Here is an 18,935-nt window from a genome sequence, read left to right on the forward strand (position 1 = left end):
TGCCAATTACGCCCTCTGAAATCAGGGAGACGGGATACGGCTCCAGATCCACTCGTCTTTGTAAAGGTTTGTCATAGAGTGTGGTTTTGGCTGGACAGGCAACTCATTTGTAGTATGTGTCTCTCCAATGTGGAAGACAACTCCTCTAGGTGCAAAATATGTCACTTATTTCAAGTTAGGTTTAAGGTACACATTTATTTACTGTCCCCGTAGGGAAATTTGTCCCCTGCATTTGACACGTCCTCCCAAAGCCGCTGGGGAAACCTGTCAGGAGAAATGAACGGCCCATGCCTTTCTCTAATTGGTTTACCCGCCTGTCAGTCATGCTGTTCTGAAATCAGGGAGACAGGACACAGAGCTCCCTACATTTTTGGCATTTTGTTACAGGGCAGAAATAGAGTTCTATGTCCCAAAGCCTCAAACTTAGACTTAGACTTACATTTTTTATTACTTATTTTTCTATTTTATTTTGACTTGTACATATACATTTACATAATTATGCCTTATTTGACACCAGTCTCTTGGTATCTTTTTTGCGACTTATTTAGAATTTATTATTACCATTTATATTTTTTACTCTTTGTTATTATATTATATTGTGATGTGTGAGCTACTGTGTCCAGATAAGTTCCCTTGTGGATCAATAAAATTTGTCTAAGTCTAACTTAACCAAATTAACTGTATCTAAACCTAAACATAACTTTAACCTTAACATGATAGTGAAATAATATATAGACAAAAATAGACATTTGTCAAAAAAATTAAGCCCCTGGAATGAAATGCTGAACATTCACACATACACAAATTTTGGGATACTTTGACACTGTATTTATTAAAATTATATTGAATAAAATGTTTTTTGTAACATATTCTGATACAGAGTTGGATTTAAATTGTAGTGTCAGGATAAGTTACTAGTGTGTATTAGATATTTTCTATTTTTCCTCATTGATTCTGTGCAGTTTGAACCCTAAATTTTATGATCAAGTACTGCAGTGTATTCCTACCATTTTAGAAAAGTAATTCAACTCTGAGTACCGATAAATGAAAGAGTAACTGTACCGGAGTACTTTTATTCAAGATGTGCATTCTAAAGAAGTATTCTTGATACAGGTATTCGTTTACTTCCCAGCACTAATAGACTCCTACCTGGTGCGGGCGACGGGCAGGGCGAGGCAGTGCTGGGGGGTGCCCTGTGCGGAGTGGACTGGGCAGATGAGGTGGCACTGGTGGGCTGTGGGGTGGCTCCGAACAGATCTCCGAGCAGGTCTGTGGTCCCGGCTGCAGCAGAAGAAGAGGTGGAGGAGGGGGGTGGAGCTGTGGAGCAGGGGGCACTGATGTCCTCTCCTCCCAGCCCCAGAAGGTCCACGTCCTCTGGGGGGGCAGGCTCGGCGGGGGCTGGGGGGTCCAGTTTGGAGGAGGGGGCTGTGCTGGTGCTGCTCCTCTGACTGGACAGAGACAGCATTTCATCGTCCGAGGGCTCACTCTCCTCTCCTTTGCCTTTTGGTCTACTTGGCTCTGCAGGAAAATAAGAAAATTGTCAAAAATTTAAGTTAGAACAAAGTGGCATACTGTTTCATTAACTGGAACCACTTTATAATAACTACACCTTAATTAGCCTTAATAATTAGCATGGACACGTTGTTTTTTTAGAATTATTCCAACCTAGGAACTCCTTTATTAAGAGGCTGAGGTTAGGAGTTACACAAGTCATAATAATTGCTAAGCCTGAATCATAAAACATTTACTCAGTATGAATTAAGTCATTCTTCTTGCTTTATTAAGGCTGTTAAAAGTGTAGTTAGTATAAAGTGTTACCCATTAACTTACTCACTAAGGAGTATCAGGACAAAGTAACTGCTATCTATCTATCTATCTATCTATCAATCAATCGTATAAATAGACCTAGTGCCTATTGTTTATGCAGAGTGATTCAAACAAATACATTCAAAAACTACAATCCAATTAACAAAAAGGGCCTCTATAAAATTATCCATACTATTTAAACATAGACCAGAAAACATTTACAGAAAATATAGGGTATTTAAATCTATATACATCTATCTATATACAGTGCAAAGGTTTGTTATACATTCAATATGATCTATATTCATCACTAAATGGCACTTTCTAAAATTATTGGCTCTAGTCTAAAGTCTTACCCTCCAAATCCAAGCCCTCCATTTCATCTTGAAGGAGCAAAATCAGGATCAGTATTTCACAATATGTTTATGAATAATTCTATATTCTACGAAACTGTGCGTAAATAGCAAACTGAGCATTTAACAAGGATATTTTGAAGAATTTGTATTGTTTTGTTGTATTTTGGGATGATGAAAAGGACAATAAGGTTTAAAAGTCTACTATGTAACTTTTCTGGTGGAGGATCTGCAACCTGCTTGTTGTCATGGATACATTATTGCTTGATCATAACCTTAAAAATTGTTTCTACTTGTCTAACCTTAACCTAAACCCTGAACCCAACATATTTCAACCCATACCTGAACTAATAATAAAGGATTTACATCATGAAGACCTGATATTATTGAAGGCAGCTCTCCATGATGTTTGTGTGTCAGCAGAAAAGTTACATAGTGCATCTTTAATTCAAGTTATGGTGGATATATTGGAGTTGGACTGTGTTTGAGGATTAGCAGTAACACATGTCTGAATGCATGAGTTTACATTACCAGCTATAGCCAGGGCGTCTTGGTGTTCTTGGTGGCAGGAGAAGAGCACGTTTGGGCTCAGGTCTTTACAGGGAAATTGCTCCCAAGGCGGGGTCAGGTCCTTCTGTTTGTCCACTCCCTCCACCTCCACGTCCAGAATTACATGGAAGAGCTGGGGGTACTTCTCTGGAGCGTCACAGGCATCCAGCTCTGGTCTGTACAACACACACACGGGTAATAATTAAAACTTTGTCAACAAAAAAGCTATATTAAAAGTGCATTGTGTAACTTTTTGGTTGGTGGTCCATCACCTGCTTGTTTCTATGGATATGTCACTGCTCACCTTGGAATGTGGCACAGTATGACATTAAATAGTTCTACTTATATTTATTAAATTACAGGTGGCTTTATAGCGCAAAAAACAGGCCTTCTGACTGTGAGCAGGGTTGCCTTTCCATCAGAAATTTAACTTGGTCCGGTTTGGTCTCCATGAAGATAGAAAGGTTTAATACCATACCGTGAAACATTTAAGTTGAAGTAATAAAGCATTTGACGGACTCTCCACCAGAAAAGTTATGCAATGCTCCTTTAAAGATGATCTATTGTGCTTGTGTCTGCTATATAGCTATAATCTATGACATTAAAGTTAATCTGTGTTATAATTTGGACATTTGAAATCACAATATTTGTCTAAATTTACTTAATAAGAGAAACAAGTCTGCTGATTTCTGCCCAAAGGGAGCAGTAAACTTCACCATAACAAAGATCCAGCAACTTCGATGCAGATCACGCTAGCCAATTGTGGTTTTTCTTTTTATTTGTACCAAAATGACTACGCAACTACTTGCATAATGGGGTCTGGTTGTGTGTTTTTTCACGGTATTTTGAACATTATACACTGCTGTAAATGAATAAATGCAAGAGTTCAAATGTTCAATCCCATTCTGTGGAATATTTTAAGCAAAGCAGTAACATCTCCATGGCGCTGAAATATTTTTATTACTTATTTTCTATTTTATTTTGACTTGTACATGTACATTTATATAATTATGCCTTATTTGACACCAGTCTGTTAGAATTGTTAATTACCATTCATATTTTTTACTCTTCGTTATTGTATTATATTGTGATGAGTGAGCTACTGCATCCAAGTAATTTCCCTTGTGGATCAATAAAGTTTGTCTAAGTCCTCCAGAGTCTGTTATGTTCTGTTATGAAATGCAGGTACAGGTGGGGAACTTACTTGTTAAACTTTAATACAGTGGTGCCAGGAGCGATGAAGCCAGTGTGGAATTGAATTTGGAATATCTGAGTGTTGGACGTCTGAAAAACAAAAGAAAAATATGCAGATTAGAATCACTGCATTGGTAACCAGGCCTAATCATATTACATGGCCACGTTTCAGAGGTTTTCTTTTCAAAGGTACAAAATGGGAGCACTGCTTGACAAATGAGGAATTAAACTGTCTTGTTATCTTTTCAAACTTTAACACAAATTTTCTTTATTCCACTATTGATGTCAAATGTAATCAGTTAATCAATAATAGTGATGCTTTAGGACACATTATCAATGAAAGGACAAAAAAAGCTCAAATTCTAACCATTTTAGAAGACTCATTTCAGTCCAATATATACACCAAGAAATGATTTGGATGTTTTAGTCACATTTCCACACTTTCTATGTATGTCATTCAAAAACTTTTATTCATAAGTTCATAAAGCTAGTCACATTATAAAGCTATGGTTGTCAGTGAAAGCAAATTAAGAATTTTACAGTTATTTGGTCTAAGTATCCACAATAAATACATGAAAACTGTGATGTTTCTTCACATCCTAACCCTAAAATTTGATATTGTGTGTTGACATGTAGTGGATGTCATGATAGTGGACCAGACCTCACTATAAATGCTTTATGGAAGTGCACTTAATCATACATTTTCAGCAAAATTTCAATGTACTCTCGGGGTATATACAGACTGATTTTATTTCAAGCTTATGACAGAAGATTTAACTTAACTTCACCTTACACATGTACTGCAAGAAGGAATTACATTACACTGACAACTGAAATAGTCTAATTGTAGCCTAATGATTCATACAGTGTTAGAATAAACATTTTAATAATAGCCGTGATTATTGGCAGACTGTGTGCTGTTTATGACATGCTTTTCTGTTCTGTTCCATTCTAGAGTAAAATCATTAATAACGATTGTACCTTGGCCTGCAGACGTCCTCCTATAGTTGACCTCATGTGATAGACCGCAATCACCACATCTCCCTGTACGCTCACTCCAAGGTTAAACACCACTTTGCCCTCCTGGACCCGGTGCTCTCTGCAAATCAAACAGAATATTCAGATTAACCACAATTTAAAGGTAAATTCTGTTATTTTTCTGGTGGAGTGTCCTTCGTTTGTTGTCTTCATGGAGATGTTATTGCTTTGTCTAAAATGTTCCACGGTAGGTTCTATCTCAAGGGTGACAACTACAGTACAGGCTACATTACGGGTCAGATCTGTGGAGAGGCAATCCTATTCACAGATTGAATTATTTTATTTTTGAGCAAAAGAAACACCCAAAATGAATAAATGCTAGATGGATGTGTTTAATGGCATACCATGGATCATTCCAGGCAACGCAATATCATCTCCATGGAGACAAGCGTGTGACAGACCCTCCACCAGAAAAGTTGCGCAATCTACCTTTAAAGTGTATCATATATGGTTAAACTACCCATTTCACTCTTTTTTAAATGTATTTTTGTGATTATAATGTAACTTCCTGGTTGGATATGCGTACGTAGAGGTAATTCCATGTTGACTAGTAAAGATACTGCATTTATTTTGTTAAATGAAGGTTTAAACTATTTAGACTATTTAGCTCAACCACAACTTGAAGTGCATTATATATGGTTAAACTACTCATTTCATTAAAACTAAGTTAAAGATGCACTATGCAACTTTTCTGGTGGTGAGGGGCAACTACCATGGAGATATTCTGTCTGTAATATTATAGCAAAACAAGGCATTCAACTTATCTATCTTATGTTTTTTTTAGTTTATTATTATTATTATATTATTATTGATAGCATTTATATAGCGCCTTTCAAGATACCCAAAGTGCTTTACAGTTCATTATTTAGTCACTCCACACTCAGTGGTGGTAAGCTACTACTGTAGCCACAGCTGCCCTGGGGCAGACTGACGGAAGCGAGGCTGCCAATCTGCGCCATCGGCCCCTACGACCACCACCATCACTCACGCTCACACCACTTTCATACTATTATTATTATGTATTATTATTACATGTGTTTTTATTTCTCGCAAAAGACTTGAAAAATTGCATTCTTAATATGACTAGAGCTGCCTCTACACAGATCTGACCTGTAACTTGGCCTGGGAGAATCATTATATTATCTCCTTGGTGATAAATAAATGTAATGTAATACTGTGGAAGATTCCAGACAAAGCAATAATAATCTCCATGGAAACGAGCTGGTTTCGGACCCTCCATCAGAAAAGTTACACAGTGCACCTTTAACATAATTATATTCAAGATTTTACTAAAAGAGTTTCATTTTTTTTTAAATAAGTGAACTTTGTGGTTGGACATGCATACATAGAGGTAATTCCGTAACAAAGCAAAAACTTGTTATAAATCGTTATTTTTATTTAATAGTTATGATGAGACTAATAAAAATAAATTACATTGCATTTATTTTGTTTTTATTTTGTATTTTAAGGTTTAAACTGTCATTAGAAAAAAATGATTTAGTGCATGCTAATTGTCTCTACATTTTGGATGGAAAATTCAGTCATGACACATAGAAGAGTTAGAGGGAGTATTCTGTTGAGAACTCGCTGCTACTCTGTCTTAGTTTTTGTCCAAATTTGATTTATTATGTGCCTAACAGTCAAGTGTGAGTGAGTATGTGTGTGTGGTTGTGTTGATTTTGTTGTTTTGTTTTTTCTATGTTTATTTGAATTTATGTAGCTGACTGTCTGCCCTACTGTATCTGCCTTCTGTTCTTGTGACTATGAGGACCTCCTAAAAAACAAGATGGTGAGACATCTCAAGGGGCTTATCCTCCAAACAGAGATAAATTCAAATTCAAATACTTTTTTTCACAAACTGACACTTGTACAACTGATATAAAACTCTGATAAATATTTAGTACAGGTACTACCCCACCAAGTCATAATGAGAAAACCTGTAATAATCAAAATCTCCAACTTTAAACTTGCAGAGTCTGAAAGCAGGACTTACCTCATCTTCTCATACTCTTGTGCTGTGGTGAAGATCTTGGTTTCCCCGATGAGGACGTCACAAAATGGGCGGCAGCCGGTGCGTTGCTTGTTGAAGTACGGGACGGGACTCATGGAGACCGCTTTGATGAGGAGAGGTTTGGAGTGAGGGAGACTGGGCTTCTCTGACACCATGCTGCACACATAGCCTATATACCTGCAGTGGACAGGGGACAGAATGAACAGGCACACATTGCAATAATAGAAATGATGTAATTTCTTGGAAAATTATAACATTCCAACATGAAAAGCTCCTATATTACGCAAAATTGACTCCTGTGAGCTTTAAACCATGTTATAATGTTGTTACCTCCTCAAAAACAAACGTGGAGTTGTTTGAGTGACATTTTATTATTAGTCTGTCTACATCCCCAAAGCTCAAAATGCTCTGAAATCATCCAAATGATTCTAGCAAAGGTGTAGAAAATTGCCCAAATGAGGGAAAAATGTATACAATTTTCAAGCAATCTTACGTGTACTTTAGTAAAATGAGCAGTCCGACCTGTCATATGCACTTTATTTTATTATATTTATTTGATGAGGAGGAGTACAAAGTGGGAGCATTAGTCACTTTTCTACAAGGGAGGTTGATGGAAAAAAAAGAAAAAGACTCTGCTCCCATATACAGCATTTACACTTGGCACAGACACGAGCAACGCAGCACAATTCACTCCCCGCAGCGTACGAAAGCATTTTAATAGTTTAATGGTCTTTTCTGAATGATTTTATTGCCACATTTCCATAAAATTGCGATTGGAAACCCTACTCGAGCGCTGGCAAACACCGGCGACAGTAAAGGCTGACAGGATGATAAAATAAAATGTAAATACAAGAACGTGCGGCCAGCTGCTGAGTGCGGAGAAAATGTATCACTGCCCATAATACCCTATTATTTAAATGTGCATTGTGTAACTTTTCGGGTAGATGGTCTGCCACCAGCTTGTCTCCATGGGGGTGGTATTACTTTGTCTGAAATATTTCACCGTGTGGCTTTAAAGTTATCCACCATTCATTCAATTATAACATGCACACCTATAGTCACCAGGCCATCCTCTGCACAGATCTGACCCGTTATCTCGGTCTGGTTGCATCCTGCTTGTTTCCATGGAGACAGTTAAGTTTAATGCCAAATTGTGAAACATTTGACAAAAAATACAGACTGACCCTCCACCAGAAAAGTTACATAGTGCACCTTTAATACATAGGAGTGCATTATGAAGTCAGATAATGTGCATATGACAGGTTTCTTCAGGTACTTACTTGGTTTGGTGGGAAAGCACCTGTGGTTAATATTTATCATAGTTTTACATCAGTTAAGTGTCAGTTTGTGGAAAAACAAGTTGAGAAGAAAAGTACAAAACCACAGGAAGTAGTGCTGACTTCTAAAATCAACACTGAAAATTCAATCCTAAATCAACATTGAGTTAACAAAGTAGAAGGGATGTCTTCTGTTTTTATTAGTCTAATCATAACTATTGTGTAATTCAGACAAGTACCAAAATTTAGGTTTTGGTACTTGTGTACATTATGGTTGCTAGGTAAAAGCTGAATGCAATTACCTCTATGTATCATATGACACATTATACTGTCAAATTATAAGCTCACACATTTAAAACAGACAAGATTTTACTGAAAATCTTGTCTTTATGTTAACTATGTTGCAGTGAAATTAATTTTCTAGGCTTGTAAATGCTTTTAATGCTGTTATTTATGCTTTAGTCTGTCCTGAGGTCAGCTCTGTGAGGTTTACCTTCAAAATATGGCATGACTGGCGCTCATGTCTATACAGAGCAGACCTGGGCATTGTACAGTGCGCATATGGCTCTTTTGTTGACTCTGACCAGGCCTTTTAAGATAATTTGGAATTACAAAATAAATATATTTTACCATTTTACCTCATGCATGGACTAAAGCTTCATTGCTTTTATTTTAGCTGTGTTTTTTGAATGACATTTTTCTGAGGCAGCCTCACTTTTTCATTGCTTAGTCATAACATACACTCTTATCAGACTTACCAGCTCCTCAAAACAATGATATTTACTGCTTTTTATAAAGAAATACAATAAATATTATGCAGAATTGAGTTAAACATTTTGGTTCTGCCCTCCACAATATTTTCTGTTTCTCATGTGGCCCCATGGAAAAAGTAATTGCCCACTCCTGATACCTCTGAGGGAATAGAGATAATATTGGTTCTATGCGTCTCTCTTTTACATAATATTGTTTCTTTTTAATAATATGCAATATGCAGTATATTCTGTATTTCTTAACAATGGGCCATGTGCTTTTTGTGTCCTTAATAAAGATTAATAACAACCTGTCATATGCACTTAACTAAACAAACACAGTCTTATCTGTCAAATCCACAGTAGTGTAAACCTGTAGTGAAACAAACCTGCGGTGGGAGGGCCAGAGACCAGAGCCGGGCCTCTTGGCACTGAGCAGCTGCATGGCTGGGACGGGGCTGGTGAACAGGTGACAGAAGCAAAACATGGCACACACCAGAACACCTGAAGGAGCACGCCCATCCTAAAAAATACACAAGACACAAGAGGGTTAGAAAGAGTTCATGTTAACGAGAGGGGCATGTATGAAGCATTTGAGGTTACACTGTAAACAATGATTGACGGATTGATTAGTTTTTATTTTGAGTTTGTGCCAATCATCATATACATACTACATATATATTGTAACCAACCAAAAAGCCCATTGCTTGAAAAGGAGAGGGAGGAAGAAAACTTATATAAACCCACTCCTATTCATTACATTACACACTATACATACTAAATGTGTTATAGACAGACCTTTTTAAACAATCTTTCTTTTTTTTGGATTGTACTGTATTATTATTTATTTGTATACTTTTTTTTTTTTTAAACTTAAATCATCATTCACCCTTATATCACAAAAGTACCTACCCACATTAGTTAAAATGAGTGTCTTTATTTATTTTGACTAGATTAATTTGATTAGATTGTCTACATTTTTAAAAATTCATTTCAGTCTTTCATTTGTTCTTTGACTTGATTCAATACCCAGAAATTTTCAGTAAATAAGATAAACAACCCTGTGGGAAAGCTGATACGGTGTGGTCGAAGTAGGAGGCAGACTTATAACAAAGAGTGTCTTTCATCGAAGAAAATGTATTAAAAGAAGATGACTGTTGTGCACTTAAAATAACTTAATTACAAAATGACAAACTGTTCAAAGACTAGACAGAAAGTAAGTCACTTAAATTAAATCCAATACAAAAACCATATCCACACAACTACACAGACGTCGCCCAAATTTTTCTTCTGTGGAGTTTAACAGCAGTTACATACAAAAAGTTGCACTGGCGCCATCTAGTGCCACTAACAAAAACTAAACTAACAAAATCTATATCCTTGCAAACAGAGCAGTTCCAAGTAAAAAAGAAATTAAAGATATTCTTCCATATCTGCTGCAGCTTCAGTCCAGAAGAGTTTTAAAATCAGCCAGTTCTGTTTACAATGAATATGAAAGAACAGCCTCCCAAATGAATTCAACTGCATGCTTTTATTCCTCATCTGTGGGTTAGGACCGCCCAACAGGTCAGTCCATTTGTCTGTACAGGTGTCAAACATTAAGAAAGTACTGATCATTTTACAAGTTTCAGTCTCAAATGTTTTTTAAAAAATAATAAATCAAAAATACAGAAATCTTAAAAAAAAAAAAAAAAAAAAAAACAAACAACAACACACAACTGACACCAAAAAGTTCACCCCTCCACGTGGTCTGACCCATGACCTCAGCCAAAGGTTATGAAATGGCTGACAGTGGGTATGCTCCCTCTTTATCAGGACCATGTGGTGACCTGAGTAAGTCAAGAAAATATGGATGTGTGTAACTGAAATTAATTTGCAAATAATGTGTATTTAAATTGACAATAAGAACTGAGTGTTGTTATGTCAAGTTATTTAGTTGTGTTTTGCAAATTAAGAAAACAAAACGTCCCATATTACACAAAATTGACTCTTATGAGATTTAGGATAATTTGTTATAATATTGTTACCTCCTCAAAAACATACCTGGAGTTGTTTTCATTCACACATGCTTGAGTGACAGCTCATTTTAACTTTAGTTCAGTAGAGACTGGCAATTCCAGGGTTGAAATGATCCAAATGATTGTAGTAAAGGTGCAGTGTAGTTTCATTTTATGTATTTATTTATTTGTTTTGATTTATTCAATATTTTACCAGATAAGTCAGTTGAGAACACCTTCTCGTTTACAATGACGCCCTGGCCAAGAGGCAGTATAAAACAAAAGCACAAACGGGAAACACTCACACATCAACTATAACATGAAACCGTGAATAGAGATATAAGACAATGAAACATTTGCAGATTAAAGATATAAATGTGTTAAAAACATGCACAATTGTACTGTAAAATACCCTGGAAGGAGTTTTTAAAAGTCGACAGAGGTTAAAATGAACTACGATTTTAAAGTCTGTTGAAGGTGGTCCCAGTCACTTGCTGCAGAAAACTGAAATGAGGAATTTCCCAAAGCTGTGTAGTGACTTCCTGTATCACCACATGACATCACAAGGTGGAAGACAGTGTTTTCCAATAGAAAAAAAATTACTTAATAAATATGCAGGCTTTGTGTGTTAAACATGTGAATGAAATGAAACAAAACACAACTCCAGGTATGTTTGTGAAGAGGAAACAACATTATAACATAGATCAGAAAATAGTGTAATATGGGCCCTTTTAAATACACAAGATCATAACTGGTAATGGTCAGTTGTTTGGTATAATATGTGTTCAATTCAGCATCTGCCGGGTCACATGAGGTTACAGAGAGAGGAGTTATTGTGCAACACAGAGCAGCTTGCCAAGCCAAAGGCAAAGCATTGGCAATCACTGCTTCACTGAATACCAATGAATACTGCTAAAACTGGACTAGCACATGACCCAAATATTCAAAACTTCACTTGACTAGATGAAAATATGCTTGTTTTTGTTAAAGTTAAAGGCGTAACTTTTCTGGTGTCATATGCTTTTCTCTGTGGAGATGTTATTGGTTTGTTTGAAATGTTTCAGTATGATGTTAAACAGATCTACCTTGAATTTATTCAATTACAGGTGGATTTATAGCTCAAAAATATCAATAAAAACAAGGATTCTGAATGAGTGGAGTCACCTCTCCACAGATCTGACCTGTAACTTGGCCTGGTTTGGTATTTTTGAGTAATGACATGTCCAAAGAAACAAGCAGCTGATGAACCTCTGAAAATTTCCACAGTGCACTTTTAATGTTAACATATGTAGCGTACCGAGCAGGTGATGACGCACACATTCTTGGGGTTTTGTTTGAGCCAGTTGTGCATGTTTTTACAGACAGCGAAGAGGTTGTGCAGACTGGGGGCCTGTCTGGAGGGCCAGTTACACTCGGAGACCTGGAACACACACAAGTAGTAGGTAAGAACTCAACATATGCACAACATCAATAAAGAAGAAATAAATGATTGTAATTGAGAAACCTTTATTCAACTTAAAATTGTGCATTCATGGTTTCAGCTTCATGTTTTAGGTGATTTAATATTGAGTTTAAAAAGCCATTTCTGCAACCCATGTGTACTAGTATATATGTTTTTGTATTCCACTTTCCAAAAATTTTTATTAAAGATCCTATATTATGCAAAATTGACTATGTTACATCAAAAACATGCCTGGGGTTGTTTTGTTTCATTCACACATATTTGAATAACACTTTATTATTAGTCTATCTACATCGCCAAAGCTCAAAATGCTCTGTTCCACCTTGTGATGTCATGAAGCAGTCATTTTATAGTTAACATCTACCTTTTTACGTTTTGTTCAGTAGATATTGGTAATTCCAGTGCTGAAATGATCCCAATTATTCTAGCGAAGGCGTATAGAGTTTAAAAATACAGTGGAGCACGTCCTGTAAGTTAGAACAGAGTGTTTTCTGTTTGAGAGCAGGACTAAATATGCAGTGTGAATGAAACAAAACACAATTCCGGGTATGTTTGTGATTAGGAAATAACATTTACAACATAGATCAGAAAAGAGTGTAATATGGATAGTATCATGTTTTGAAATTTCATCTGAGAGTGAGAGTCTCTTAACAGTTCTGTGCAGATGAAGTATAAAAATAGTAGTTGGACAGAGAGGTGACTGTCTTAATAACAGGAAAGTTAAACAAGTGATGTGGGAATGTGAGGAGTCTGTTGCATGAGTCATTTCTACATCTACATGCAGAGAGAAGCAGTCTTGGTGTGGTCAACTCCACACATCCTTCTAAGTCCTCTGCACTGTTAATCTGTCGAGATTTTTTTTGGATCAGCAAGGAATATAAACGGTGGAAGGTATCAAGTACAAAAGTAAAAGTACAATACTTCAGTACAAATTTTATGTATCTGTACTTCACGTAAGTAAATTGTACACTGGATACTTTTTACTTCTATATTTGAGAACGTGTATCTGTACTTTCTACTCCACTACATTTTAGATCTGGACTTAAAAGTAAAAAGTGCTGCTTAAATGGCTGAGACTTATATTAGAACACTTAATTTGAGTTTCCATCCCAACTTTGAGAAAACCAAATTACTAGAAATATTAAATCAATTGAATAATTTAAAATCAGCCAAATTCTTAATCAAAATCACTACATTTCATCCTTAAATAGTCTCTGCAAAATACTTTTACTTTTACAGTACATTTTTTAACAGATACTTATAATACTTAAGTAGATTTTCTCATGTCTTACTTTTACGGTAACTTTTTGCCTCTGTATCTGTACTTTCTACTCCACTACATTTTAGATCTGGACTGAAAAGTAAAAAGTACTCTTCTTTATGGTTTGAGACCTGCTGAATTGGCTGAGACTTATTTTTAGCACATTTAATTTGAGCTTCCATCCCAATATTGAACAAACCAAATACTCAAAAAGGATTAGAAAAATTAAGAAATCAACTAAATCACTTAAAATCAGCCACATTCTTAATCAAAATCACAACATTTCATCCTTAAGTTGTTCTAAAAATCTCTGAAAAATGCTTTTACAGTACATTTTACAACAGGTAGTTATAATACTTAAGTAGATTTAGATTTTCTCATGTAATACTCATGTAAACTTTTTGCCTCTGTATCTGTACTTTTACTTAAATAACAAAACTGAGTACTTAATCCATCTCTGGGAATAAAGTATAACCTCCCTAATTCTTAATTTCTGAGCTGCATATGGTCCCATTCATTTCCTGCTTCCTCACCCTGTTGGAGAACTTGGCCCCGCGGTAGTTGCGCTGTGACAGGTTGAAGACGGTGTAGTGGTCGGCATGGCGACTGTCCAGGAAGGAGCGGATGTCCTCCACGTGGTTCTGGTAGCCAATCTGAACTGACTCGGCTGGGTATGTCATCACTGTAACGGAAAATAAGTTAGCACAACTCATACACTCCCAAAGATCTCTGCGTTCTCATTCAAACTCTCCTCATGCTGGCCAAATATCATATACACAATTCACACTATAATAACGAAATACACCACTATTACTAGACAATAAAAACAATTAAAATAAAAAAAAAACTGTACTAAAACATACAATATCTACAGGATTTTTTTTGGCGTTTTTTCCTCTTGTGTAGTTACAAAGCATGATATATTGCTACTAGGGATGGGACAAGGTTTTGAGAGACAAAACTGCCAAAAGACCATGAAGAAAATGACCTTGTGAGATTTTTTTTTCACATATTTTTACATTTGCCTTGGATAAAAAAGATTCACCTTGCTGAGTAACTCCTCTTGAGAAGCTGTGATACCAAAAATCAGTGCTACAATGACACCAAAACTGTCAAATTAAAAACATAAAAAAGAAGCCAAAATTATGAACTGAATGGCACAATTTATTTATTAAAATTGTATCAAAATCTCGTCTTGTCTTGTTTTCGTGAGCCAAATCTCATGACATGTCTTGTAGAAAGAGTCTTGTCCCATCCCTAATTGCTACATAGAAATATTGTGATACTATGTAAACTATAATATTGAAACTACTTTATGCAAATGACTCAAAGCAGGATAATCCCAGTAAACAATTTTTAAACAGAATCATAAGGCCTGAGCTGCAACAAATAAATGGCAGAATGGAGCTATAATTCGTCCTGGATGTTACTTTTTACTTGAAAGTAGCAGAAACGTCCTCACTATTGATTCACAATTACCAAAAACATACACATGGTAAATATTCAGCACCAAAATATAGTGTTCTGGTGTACTGAACGATGATATAGTAATTATCGTGACAGGCCTGTACTTGGGAACCATTTGGAGTAAACTGTATTTGCTGTGTAGTTATAACTATATTGGGAAATGGATCCTTGATCACATGGGGATGAAAGGCATAGGCCGCTGCATATCATAGTTAAGTTAAAACATGTTTATGAGTCAGATCTACCCGGGGGGCACGCCACATAGTGGTGCTGAGTTGCTACAGTAACAAGCACCCAGAAACAAACCTGATCAGGACCAGACTAACTGTCAAGATTATTTTAGCTTTGTCTCCAAGAATGTCTAAAACAGTTGAGTCAAAAGTTTCTGACACTGCACTCATCAAAAATTCACAAACCATATAAAAGCCTATTGCCATTATTTTATTAAAATGATCTTGCACATGTGGCTGTTGTGAGGGGCAGTGCAGCTTTAACACACAGACAGGTGTTGGTTTGGACTCTGAGGATGAACTGATTTTTAGTGGGTTCTGTTCGCTCTTTCATCACATCTTTCTCTCTATTCTCTCGTCTCTTGCTCCATGTCAAACTGCAAACAGCTTTGCTTGGATTTTATCGTTTCTTGTTAGGCTACATGTGAAGAATTCCGTTACAGCTTCACTTTTGCGCACAGCAGAACTTAGGCTCTGCACGTAATACTGCGCATCAGGAAGGGGTCAGGTAACTTCATGCCCTGGGCATATTAACCAGCCTCCTCTCTGTCCACGGAGCGACCGGGAGAGGAGGGGGAGTTGTGTCTTTCCTTTTGCTTCTCAGATCAGAATCACTGGAAAAGTTCTGTGGCCCAAATCGACCCCCCCACCCCTCCCTCCCCAGTGTCCAACATAAAGACACTGACAACAGTTTATGTTTACCTATAATCCTTGATGTGATGTATGCGATGTCCAGCTCTCCTTTTGTGTACCTGCAAGAGACAACAGACATATGAATGAGTTAACATTTTAACATTAGTAATTCTTTTATCTCCTTTTTATTCTTTATACATGTGAACCAATTGTTTTTTTTTTTGTTTTTTGTTTTTGTTTTTTTGGTGCTGTGCAACTTTTCTGGTAAAAGGTCCAGCACCTGCTTGACTTAATTTTTTCCTGCAATGTTCTACAGAGACAAGCAGATGGCCGACCCTCCACCAGAAGTTACATGGTGCACATTTAAGTATGTTTCCTTTCAATTTACTTGGAGGAGACATAAGCAGGGATGCACAGATTACAGGCACTGGTATCAAATATCAGCATCGATAAATTTGCTGGACCCAGGTATCGGTTCCATGATATCGGTTACAGGCTGAGTTTGACCTAGAATGCCTCATAATGTTTAAACTTATATTAATAAAGCTGTATTATTTTTGAGCTGTAAAACCACCTGTAATTGAATAAATGAAAAGTAGAATTGTTCAATGTCATACTGTGAGATATTCTAAGCAGACAAATGACATCCATAGAAACAAGAAGGTGACAGACCCTGCACCAAAAAGTTACACAATGCACCTTCAAAGTCAAAGTATCATCAGCATCAGAACTGCGAAAGATTGATTATTGCATCCTTAGACATGAAATAACAAAACTTAACAACTGACATGTATTAATTGGTACAAAAATGGACACCAATTTACAAACCCCTAGTGTCTGTATCATAGCCACACACTTCTTGAACATTTTGAACCCTGATGAAATGAGTGCTTGAATGTCCAGAAGGTGCAGCAGGGTTGAAGTCATGCATACATAACGTTAGACTGGGCTCCATGTGCACGCCGCCATTTTGAGGTCCACATCACTGCCCAGCCACGATCAAAGACAACATATGGGGCCTAACCAACAGAGTGTCCCGCATTCGTTCATGGTTCAGTAATATTATGACTAAGCTTTTTTACCAGTTAAAGGTGCATTGTGTAACTTTTCTGCCTGTATTGTTCCACGATATGACATTAAACGGCTCTACTTTACATTTATTCAATTACAGGTGGTTTTATTGCTCAAAAATACCTAGAAAAACAGACATTCTGACTGTGGGCGGGGTCACCTCTCCACAGAGCTGATCTGTAACTTGGTCTGGTTTGGTCTGCATGAAGATAGAAATGTTTAATACTGTGAAATATTCCAGACAAAGCAATAACGTCTTCATGAAGAAAAGCATTTGACGGACCCTCCACCAGAAAAGTTACACAGTGCACCTTTAAGTAGGAAAGGTACCCAATATTATGTTTTCAAGTATGACCAGGACTAAACCAAGTACTAAACTAGTTCAAAATACAGTAACATTACATGGTGCAAGAAGATAACAAGAAAGCGTTATGGATTATTTTTTGAAAAGTTGTTGTTGCTTTATATTAAAAGTAATATGAGTTTAGTGATGGTGTCTGCCATATATCCATGGAGATGTCATTGCTTTACCTGAAATATTCCACAGTAAGGCATTAAGTAAATGTATAAGTTGTGGATGTTTTTATTGTTTTAAAAGTCTGATTTTTAGGCTCTGTATAGCAAATAATGTAGACTTTTTAAGTACTGACTTGACATCATATTGCTTTTTAGGGAGTTATGATGATAGTGGTAGTTGTCTATAACTTAGAGTTGCTGGTTCAATTCTGACCCATTTGCTGGGACAGCACGCTGAGGGGTGTACAGGCATCTCTGATGGTGGAATGTTTAGAGGTTCAAATTAAACAGAAACGCACATCAAAGTTCTTGTAGATAAGCAAATGCAAGGAACAGCAAAATAAAAAAGTGGAAAAAAAAATGCATAGCACACTCAGATGGTCGATGTCCAAAAGCTTTTTTAAATAACGTTTTGGCAAAAAAGCCTTCATCAAATAATTTTTCTTGCCTTGGACCATAATATACTGTCATACATCTGAGTGTGGTATGAATGTTTAGGAGTTACCATGGTGACACAATGCATACATTAGCACACACTCAAAAAGCTATTAAGTCTGAAACTCAAGAAAAACACAAAATGGATTTAAAGAGCACATTTTCAGGAGCTTGTGATCAATAAAAGCTTTCATGGTCCTGTTTTGGGGTTTGATTTTCAACAAAAAAGTGAGAGACTAGCTGAAAAACTGTTGCCCAATGCTCGCTTGCTTGTGAATGTAACTTTATGTGAGCTCAACATTTGCAGTTGCAGCTAAGTCTGATCTTTCTGGTCAGATTGTGTTAAAATAAAGCACAGATTAAACTTTAACGAAACTTCAGACAGAGCAGAGCCTACAGTTAGCCTCACACCCCCAGAGAATGTTGATGACATCAGCTGCCCCCTGCTGGCTGCTCCATTCACTGCAGTGTCTTTCCTATATTAAAAGATGGAGACACACGATATAAAAGTCAGTCAAGGATACACGTTGACTAAGATGGATTGTGTCTGGTGTCGGGAGGGGTGTGGTGGGTATCAGGATGAGAGAAGGGGCGGGGGGTGGTTTGTCTGGGTGGGCTCCAAGGACACTAAAGTCATTCAGAAATCTGCCCCCCCCTCTGTCTGTGTAGCACATGGGGAGGTGTTGTCCCCAGATTGGTTTCTCGACAAAATTTTCTCGTCGTCCAGGTAAACAAACAAGCAGGTCAAAGGAGTTTAATTATTCAGGAGGGCTGTGGCCTTGAATACAGATGAGAGGAAGGGAACAGGCAGTGAAACAGAGCTGCTGTCAAAAAGAGGCTGAGCTGCTTATGAACATTGGCTGTAAACTGTTGGAGAACTGGATAC

At 36.8% G+C, this 18,935-nt stretch overlaps 1 protein-coding gene across 1 annotated transcript in view; it reads right to left on the minus strand.

The window, feature by feature from the left end:
- Positions 1 to 18,935, minus strand: part of dnajc6 (DnaJ (Hsp40) homolog, subfamily C, member 6) — a 58,161-nt gene that overhangs the window by 15,598 nt on the left and 23,628 nt on the right. Inside the window, exons 3-11 of the mRNA XM_055165312.1 lie at positions 16,097 to 16,146; positions 14,231 to 14,379; positions 12,272 to 12,394; positions 9,367 to 9,500; positions 6,934 to 7,128; positions 4,884 to 5,001; positions 3,913 to 3,992; positions 2,691 to 2,884; positions 1,150 to 1,518 (exon numbers count right to left, since the gene is read on the minus strand). Of these exons, the coding sequence (XP_055021287.1) occupies positions 1,150 to 1,518; positions 2,691 to 2,884; positions 3,913 to 3,992; positions 4,884 to 5,001; positions 6,934 to 7,128; positions 9,367 to 9,500; positions 12,272 to 12,394; positions 14,231 to 14,379; positions 16,097 to 16,146 (1,412 nt within the window). The remainder of the gene's footprint in view (positions 1 to 1,149; positions 1,519 to 2,690; positions 2,885 to 3,912; positions 3,993 to 4,883; positions 5,002 to 6,933; positions 7,129 to 9,366; positions 9,501 to 12,271; positions 12,395 to 14,230; positions 14,380 to 16,096; positions 16,147 to 18,935) is intronic.

This window comes from Boleophthalmus pectinirostris, unplaced genomic scaffold (assembly GCF_026225935.1).
Source record: "Boleophthalmus pectinirostris isolate CB_2022bp ecotype Guang Dong unplaced genomic scaffold, ASM2622593v1 HiC_scaffold_7, whole genome shotgun sequence".
Lineage (NCBI taxonomy): Eukaryota > Metazoa > Chordata > Actinopteri > Gobiiformes > Gobiidae > Boleophthalmus > Boleophthalmus pectinirostris.